Genomic DNA, 9,277 nt, shown 5'->3' with positions numbered 1-9,277 from the left:
TGACGTATTAATCCTGGGCGGCTGACGTCACTGCTAGGCGCCCGCGGCACGTTGGGCAGGCCGTCCGCGGGCTTTTCGGCGGCAAAGATGGCAATGGCCAGCGATTTCTACCTACGCTACTACGTAGGGCACAAGGGCAAGTTTGGACACGAGTTTCTGGAGTTCGAGTTTCGGCCGGACGGTGAGCGGAGGGGCGGCCGCGGGCGTCGCAAGTTAGCGCGGTGCTGAGTCGGGGAGAAGCGGGGCCGAGAGGCCGCGGAGGAGGCGGCGGCGGGTGGGCGAGCCTCCGTGGGCTCGCGACTGTACAGCGGCGCTGAGGCGCTTGGGAGTGTAGGAGGCATATGCATTGGTTTTGTGAATAATAGAGAATTATTCCGTGTAAGTTAATTCAGAGGAGCCAATCCTGCCAGACACTAAAGTTGGTCCTACGGTAAAGAGTCCGCTCACCCGCAGGGACCTTTAAGGCCATCTACATCTAGTTTATCGTCCTAGTACTTGAACGTGTTAAGGAACATTCCCACCACGCGGTGGTCAGATGGATGCTTAAAGTCTTACGGTGAACTGTGACTTTCGAGCTACCCATTCATCCGTTTTATTCATTCCCTGTATGTAAGGCAACATGTCTAGAAAAAACAAATGAGGCCTGCTCTGAAGGGGGGAGCCCTACGTGTAGAAAAATGAATGTTTGGTAATGATGTGTTTTGATTACTTAAAAACAGTTGTTCCCTCTACGATGCATTAAGACTATGAAAAAGGGGAGTGGTTACATGAGACAGTAAGGAAATTTTTTTTTTTCTGAGAAGGTGACGGTTGAGATGAGTCTTGAAATGAGAGTAGATCTTTTCTTGGTTTCTAAGGGAAAAAAAGAGTCAGACTGCCGAGAGCTGCCTGAGCAGAGAATGAGGTGAAACTGCCTGCTGCCCAAGGAATGTGCAGATTCTGTCCCTTGTCAGCTCTGATTCTCTTTAGATTGTGTTACTGTATATTGAACTCTTACTGTAACAAGGACAGTCCAACTACATAGACTTTTCTTTTTTAAGTGCATACTGTGTGCTGGACACCATGTAAATACAAAAATTGAGGGTACAGGAATGCATAAGACTGTTTATTTCCCCTCAAGGAGTTGTATCTTGGGTAAAATAGACATGAAACTAACCATACGGTGGTATAGGATATTAAGTGCTGTGTTCATGCTTTGGACAAAGTTCTGTGAAGGCATGAAAGAAGAATTAGAGGAGAATCACATTAATATTAGGGAAAGGGAAAATTACCTGACATTTTAGGTAGAGCTCAAGGTAACTACAGCCCTGCAGTTATTCAGAAACCTTGATCACCTTGATCTCCGTAGTTCTCCCCAAATGTTTTCTAAATTTCGCTAAGAAACCAAATTTGCTTGAATTCTCCCTCAGTTCTTTTTTTAATGTGATCCTATTTTTAGTGCTTATGCCTGTGAACAGCTTTCAGCTTATCTGTATCACTTTTGGCCAGTCACATAAATTAAGTAGTCTAATTTCATTCCAGAACAATGGTTCTCATCTGCCACCACACCATTCCATGGACTTCTGTCAGTAATAATGAATCCCAAATACAGCGATTCCTCAGGGGTTCATCTCACTAGGGTAACCTGCCGTGTTAGAGGTTCAAGATCACATGACATCTGTACCTGGGCAACTGACTAGCCATGAGGAGAAGCACGCATGAGAATACTTCAGAATTAAATGTAGATCCTCTTAACAAACTGGCCAGTTTTTAATCCAGAAGCAGCACGTAGTTTATATGCTTCTTAATCACAATTTAAAAATACTAGCATTGCTGTAATACGTACACGCATTAATTTGAAGGAAGATAATTAAAAGGGAACATTTTAGAGTAGCAGGGAAAGCATGAGTATTGGAAGAAGGTAGATCTAGATCTGAATCTTGTGTGACCCCGGACAACTGACTGAACTCTGTTTTCTCATCTATGACTAGGTGAGAGAATAAAAGCTACATTTTAGGGTTGTCTTACAGATTAGATTAAGTGCTCTGGGTAAATCACTTAACACCAATAAGACATATAATGTAAACTTTAGAAGAAATGTTAGTTGTTTTTTCAGATTCCCTGTCAATTCATGACATAGCTTAAGGGAATGGGCCTTGAAAATGACTGCCCCCCCCCCATTATATGAAATTATCTTGAAAGCATGGAATATTTAAAAATTGACTAGCTTCAGCTTTAGCCAACTTATCAGCTAATGTTTGTGTGTCTACATGTCAGCACTGACCTTAAGCTAGGAGGGAGAAAATATTAATAAAGTAGTAGTATCAAATGGCTTTTACCTTCAAAATTGCTTACGATGTCATTTCTTTCTTTATTTCTTTAGCAGTTTTTGCTGTTATAGATTGAATTTTTTTCCACTCCCTACAGGAAAACTTAGATATGCCAACAACAGCAATTACAAAAATGATGTCATGATCAGAAAGGAGGTAAGTTCTTTTCAAATGTCTAATTTTTTACATTAAGCCCATTTTTCTCATGTCTGTGTTCTAATTTACATGTTTAAAGTACACCTAGGGCTGTAAAGAAGCTGATTTATAGATTGAAAAGGGACTCTTAACTGAAGCATCTGTAACAACAAAAGAAGCAATCTGAGTATATTAAGTTGTAATCCCACAATCGAGCTTATCATTTAATTCATTTTATAATTAACTTTGTCTTTTTACTCTATTCACTATTTAACACTAATTGATCATCATGATTTAAACATAGTATGAATTTTAAATGAACAGCTCAAAAATTAGGTATAAGAAAAAGTTCAAAGCACTAACTGTGCTGTGTGTTTGTATTTGTCTCTGTTCACCTTGTAGGTTTTGAGTTTAGCACTTGGAGATAGTTGAATCCCGTGGCACAAAGGTAGAATATAAGTTTTAAAAGGGTGCTAGTGATGTGAAGAGGGAAAAATAAATGTTAAAGGAAGGGACAAGACAGTGAAGAAAAATCATAAAAAGGATGAATGATTCTCTCCCATCTTGTACTTTTAGAATCAGAATTAAATTTTTCTTTGATACTCTGTTTGAATACTCAGGGTTTGTAACTTCGTTTTATTATTTCCTTGTGAGTTGTAGGGAGAAATAGACACACTGAGATTTTTATAACTTATTTTCAGGCTTACGTACACAAGAGTGTAATGGAAGAACTGAAGAGAATTATCGATGACAGTGAAATTACAAAAGAAGATGATGCTTTGTGGCCTCCCCCTGACAGGGTTGGCCGGCAGGTTTGTGTTTGGTGATTCTCTAAATGCATGAATACTAACCATTTTCAGTATCATTGTTATGTTTCTCTCTATTTATTTAGAATAGAGCCTCACTGAGTCTTGATTTTTCCATTTAGGAGACACCCAGTAAATACTCTTTTATTTTTATTTCACTGTGCCTCACATTCTGTGCCGTCTCCTGGTAGGAGAGGAGTCAGCACACAGCTCTCAGTTTGGATGTCGTTCTGAGCAGTCTTCTCTACAGCCACCCCCAGCGAAACTTAGGATGTTTTCACACTGTTATGAATCATTTCTACTGTAGGTTTGTTACTTTTGTTAGCAACAATAAATTCTTAATAAATAATAAATAAAAATAGTTAGACAAAAATATAAGTGTTTGTTAAATTTGAGAATAAGGATTTTCACTGACCATGTAAAATTCACTTTCTCTAGATGTATAACTTTCAGAATTCTTATTTGCATCTTTATGCCCCAGAGAGGGATTTGATTAGCATTTTTGTTCAGACTGACAGTTGCTTTCCCCTTTCACATTTCCTTCAGAAAAGTTGTTTCTCAAAAGGCAGCTGACAAACACTGAGGCCTAATTTCACTCTGTAGAAAGACAGTTTGATTTCTGAATTGCATCATTTCAGCTCTTGGAGAAATGAGCTGTGACCCCAGGAGGAAGAAGCACTGAATTTCAAGTTTGTGTGTTCCCGAGGATTGTACTGTGTAACAGGTTCTTTGACTAGAAGAAAATGTGGAGAAATCTAACACGCTGACGCTCTGTAGCAGTAACTTAACACTTCTGCTTAAAGAACATTCTTTAGGAAAGCAAAGGTAATAGTGAACACTATTTTATGCACTGTAAACACTTTTAAGAAGTAAATTTAGATCTCAATTTGTTTTATCCATGTATACACTGTGCATTAAAATCAAGTTAATTCTCCATTTTATGCGTGCCATAAACTGCATAATTAGGTCTTCTGATGAATACATAGCTAAGAGTGTATTCTGTGGCATCTGTTAATTTAAACTGAAAAATCACAATAGACATAGCCTCTTAATTTTTTGTTTTAGATTTGCAGGTAAAATATGGGGAGAAAATTATACTGTAACTTTGACACACTAGAAACATCTTGTATTTGTGTTACTAGTCCTTAATTTTAATTGTTTTGTGAAGTCAGAGGAATATGAATCTTTCAACCTTACAGTCCAGGATTCAAATATTAGTACTGTCACTTACTAGTGGCTGTAAATATCAACAGTTTTTTTTCCCTCTGCTTTATGAGTTTTGAATTTCACATTTGTAAAATTAGGCCAGTAAAACTGACCTGATAAGGGTAGGCTTATTGGCCTAATTTTAGGGATTACAGACAATGTTTGTAAAGTCCCTGGCCCAGGGCCTGACACACAGTAGGTGCTAAAGTGATGCTGTTATTACTATTATGCAGCTTATTTGTAGAGCCTGGTAGAAAGGGTCAATGTGTTTGTATTTATTATATTAAACATAAGCTTATACCCATATTGTTAGTTTTTACTGACATTATAAGAAACATTTCTGTGTCACTCGTAAGTATATCATTCATTTGATGGTGTCTTCTTTACGAGATCCCTGGAAAGCTGTTCTGGATTCATCCTAATATTGGGGACTCCTGAGCAGTTGATGAGGTTTTTATTTTACAGACAAAGTTTATATCTAATAGATCAAGTTTCTTTCTTTCTTTTTTTTCTCCTACCCTGTGACAGCTAAAAAACTTGCAGCTAAAAGTGAGACCTCTTGGTAGCAAGAATACAGATGTCTCTGGGATGGGTTTTTGTATTAACTACATTTCTGTTTATTTTTTTCAGGAGCTTGAAATTGTAATTGGAGATGAACACATTTCTTTTACTACATCAAAAATTGGTTCTCTTATTGATGTTAATCAGTCGAAGTGAGTATGTATATTAAAGTATTTTGACTGAATTGGCATAATTTATTAGAGAGGCTCATATTAGAACTATAGCAAGTTTGGTAAGATTTTTTTAATGGCGTCCCATATCAGTTTATTTATGTATGTGTAATCCTGATTTTTATATTAGTGAAGATTTGTTATCAAAGAAGTTAGCAGTATATTTTACTGATTGGCGAAAAAATCTTCCTCTTCACACGGTGTGGCAAAATTTAAAAGAAATCCTTATTGGATTTATCACCTTTATTAGACCTGTATCACATCATTCTCCATCTTGGGTTTAATACTTGAAAAAAATGGAAAAAACCCAGTATAGCTTGCGAAGGCTTTAGCTGCCTATGTCTTCCCAGGCTCTGTGTCTCTGTACCGTGTACCGTTGTCTGAAAAATCCCTCTGCCTCCAATTATTTCCTTCTACTCTTTTCCCTCAAAATGTTCCTGTAGTGTCTTTTTCCTCTCACCCTAAATTGGAATAACTTACTTGTTTACTGGTTTCAACATAAGCTCCATGAGAACCTTGCTGTATCTCCAAAGTTAGCCCTATGCCTGGCATACAATAGATGGTTTATACATGTTTACTAGGGGAACGGAGAAAGGAAAGAATGCATAATAACTATTGGATCCAAAAGGCTGTGTCCGTGAAGAGTGACCAGATACTTTTATGCGATAACATCTGTTTACCCATAGATCGTGAGGATGTGGCATTCATACCCTACTGGAATTGTAAATTGATACGGTGATTTTTGGGAAGCGATTTGATAATTTGCATGAAAAGCTGTTAATACTTTTCATTCATCTTTTCCAGCTAATTTCATTTCTGAGTGTCAATGTGTTCTGGGGGAATATTCTGAAATAATGAAAAAGTTTTATTATTGATAAAGCTGGTCATTGAAACCTTATTTATAATTGGAAAAAAATCCAAATATCTAACAAGAAGAGAATTGTTAAATTAATTAAAATTTATTTGTGAATTTTTTTTAATGTAGTGGAAAAAGTAGTGTTTAAAAGGCCACAGAGAATGATTTTAATAATTTTTTAAAAATTAGAGAAATACTAAAATAATTAGTTATTTCATTATATAGTATTGAGGTTTTTTTCTATCTTTATAATTTTATTTGCTTTATACACTTTTGTAATGATAACATTTTTACGCAGGAAATAAACACTTTAAATGTGAAATGAATACTGATGAAAAAATTTAGGGTTTTTTTTTTTTTTTTCACAGAAAAGCTAGGGATGGGAATTATTTAGTGTGTGCATTTTAGTTATCAGCAGATCCTCTCTCCTGAATTCCTTCAACTTAATAATTTAGTTTTTGGTTTTTGTGTTGTGTTAGGGATTAATTTATATTACTCTGTTGTTTCATTCTAGGAACCAAAAAGTAATTTCTGTCTTTTTAAATTTTAGGGATCCTGAAGGCCTTCGAGTATTTTACTATTTGGTGCAGGACCTGAAATGTTTAGTTTTTAGTCTCATTGGATTACATTTCAAGATTAAACCAATCTAAACTGTATGCTTTTTGGAAGCTGTTTTTATATTTAATTAAGGGATGGGTGAGGGAGGGTTTGTCGTTTATAATATTGGGGTTTTTATGAATATGAAGTGAACTTTTTTTAATGTGCAAACTGAAAATAAGAAACTGCATAAGCAGGCTTAGTGGTTGTCTTCACCTGGATCCAAATGGGTCAGACAGTCCCACACACAGTAAATTCTGTAAATAAAAGTCACCTTGTGTTGAAATTTTAGTCCAATAAAACATATCAAAGCCTGCATGGACAGTGCTTTTTTTTTTCCAGGAGGATGTATCTCTGCTTCACTTTAAAGACAGTAACAGTTGTAGTCGGTGCGGCCTCTGACAGAGGTTCTTTCAGGTAGAGCCACGGAGCCAGATCCCCACCCGTTTAAAGGTAATTGTAGGTCTTCCCTTTTTTCTACCACACCTGATGGGATTTAATTTTTTGGTGCTTATAGAAATAGTTTACAGAAGGTTTTGAATTTTTTACATTTATCACAAACCTCTCCGGTTATTCACATTGAAATGTTTTGGTATAAGCAGTGATTTCCTCAAGGTGGCAAAGGTGAAGTCAGTGTCCCGTTAGGCACATCTATTATTTCCTTATTTTCTGTTTCACTATATATGTGTGTGTGTGTTGTGTATTTGTGGGAAATAAATGAATTCTCAGCTCTAAAAATTAAAGTTTAGACTTAAACACACACACACACGTGTGTATTTATATCCTAACTCCTAATGAACACAGGTCCCACTCATATTTCCAATTCCTTCAACCTCTTTCTAACAGACTTGGTCTTTTATTACTTCTTTTGTTGGTAACCGTGCCCTGGTATTCTGTTACTTTTCCACCTGAACCCTCACTCTTTAAAAATATGCATCCTGCTAGTCATCATCCACCTAACTCAGGGCCTTAGTGTGGGAGGATTAGTGACTGGAGGCTTGCCAGGGGGCCTGAGCAGCTAGACTAGAGCAGCTTTGTCCCGTAAACTGTGAGATAATAGAAGTGTGCTGTGTCTGCAGTCCAGTGGGGTAGCTGCTAGCTACTACATGTGGCTTCTGAGTACTTGAGATGTGGTTAATTTAGCTGAATTTATAGTCCTATTTAATGAAAAATATTTTCCCAACATATTATTATGAAAAATTTCAAACACAAAAAACTGTTGAAAGAATTGTAAAATAAATACCTGCATGCCAACCTAAATTCTGTAGTATTTTCCTTTTGCGGTAATGAGTCCTGCAGTAAATGATGTCCTGTTGTGGATTTTTCACTTACAGGCGGAATACCTGGTGTGACTGGTGCCGATAGGTTATGTTTTTTAGTGTTACTTGATTTTTGTTAGGTTTAGATGGCCAGGCGAGGTTTGTGGCTGCCTTCTGGACAGTGTTGCTCCAGAGCCTGGCTTGGCAGCTTGTTGACCATAGAGTGCCTTCTGGTCCTTTACGCTGCATTGAAACGTGTGGCCAGCCCCTTCTGGTTTGCCTTGAAAAGTCATCCAACCTCCTGATCTCCGTTGTGCACGACTGTGCTGTCATCACCTTCAGGTCTTTTATGTGAAAATGAGCATTTCTGTTCAAGCTGTAGACCCTGATGGATGTGCAGGATAAAACCGTGATATAATTAAAAGTTTTATGAAAGGTGACTATTTATTTGACTGCTAGAGGCCAGTTGGGACAAGATAGAGGATTTTAACTCTAGAGCATTAGAGTAGATTTTATTGTAAAGATAAGAAGGACAAATGAAGTAGCTAATTAGGGAAACAGGAAACTTCAAACAAAAGGTCTTTAGAGTTTTTATTGTAAGAGCCAGGAAATTTAATATCGCTCAATGGCATAAAGGTTAGACATTTGGACAAATAACCATGGAAGTGGGAACCTGGCCAGGTGAGGTTAGTCCTCCCAAGAGAGTGATGCACACCATCTCCCTGGGAGCTGGTGGTTGTGCCTGAAGCCCTCACTTCCGGCTGGGTCAGGAAGACCAGCTTGCTGCTGTGAAATGATAAGCCATTGAGGTTGGAAGGTGTGGCTGGAAAGTCTGAAGGTGTGACCAGAAGGTGTGACCAGAAGCTGTGTGCTAAGCTCCTAGCTGACAGTCACTGTTGTCAGGAAGGGATGGGTCAAACCTGTGGTTTTCTAAATGAAGAAAGGCTTTATACTTATAGCAAAGCAGCCAAGAAGTAAATAAGTGAATGCCATGTGTGTCCATGTGGTGTACATGTTATGTGTTTTTGCACAAAAATGAATTTGGAAGACAATATACAAGAGCATTCAAAACAGTCTTCAGAGTTTTCATCTTTCTGTTTTTAACTAGGGGTTGCAATAGATGAAGTTTAGTGCCTCCGATTTTGTGCCTCTTTGATCAAAGGGCAATGCTGGGAGTTTAATCAGTCCTGTCTGAAGTTACTGCTGTTACCTTCTGATGCTGGGTGTCTTATTTAAGAAGGAATTTGCCTTTTCCAGAAATCAGAGCTTAGTAATAAAAAGAAACTAGAGCTTTGAGGGAACAGCTATACAATGTGACTTTCCAATTACTAATCTCATTCTTCCTACAAAACTATGAAAAATTATGAAAAACCTATAT

General features: G+C 37.5%; 1 protein-coding gene across 1 annotated transcript; it reads left to right on the top strand.

The window, feature by feature from the left end:
• The first annotated feature begins 10 nt into the window (after positions 1-10).
• Positions 11-6,956, top strand: MAGOHB (mago homolog B, exon junction complex subunit). The gene is made up of 5 exons (XM_010986203.3): positions 11-181; positions 2,407-2,465; positions 3,146-3,256; positions 5,087-5,169; positions 6,594-6,956. Exons 1-5 carry the CDS (start codon positions 88-90, stop codon positions 6,691-6,693), a joined length of 447 nt encoding a protein of 148 aa, XP_010984505.1. The 5' UTR covers positions 11-87; the 3' UTR covers positions 6,694-6,956.
• The last annotated feature ends 2,321 nt before the right edge of the window (positions 6,957-9,277 follow it).

The sequence above is a fragment of the Camelus dromedarius genome, chromosome 25 (assembly GCF_036321535.1).
Source record: "Camelus dromedarius isolate mCamDro1 chromosome 25, mCamDro1.pat, whole genome shotgun sequence".
Classification (NCBI taxonomy): Eukaryota; Metazoa; Chordata; class Mammalia; order Artiodactyla; family Camelidae; genus Camelus; species Camelus dromedarius.
This window is presented reverse-complemented; position numbering and strand designations above follow the sequence as displayed.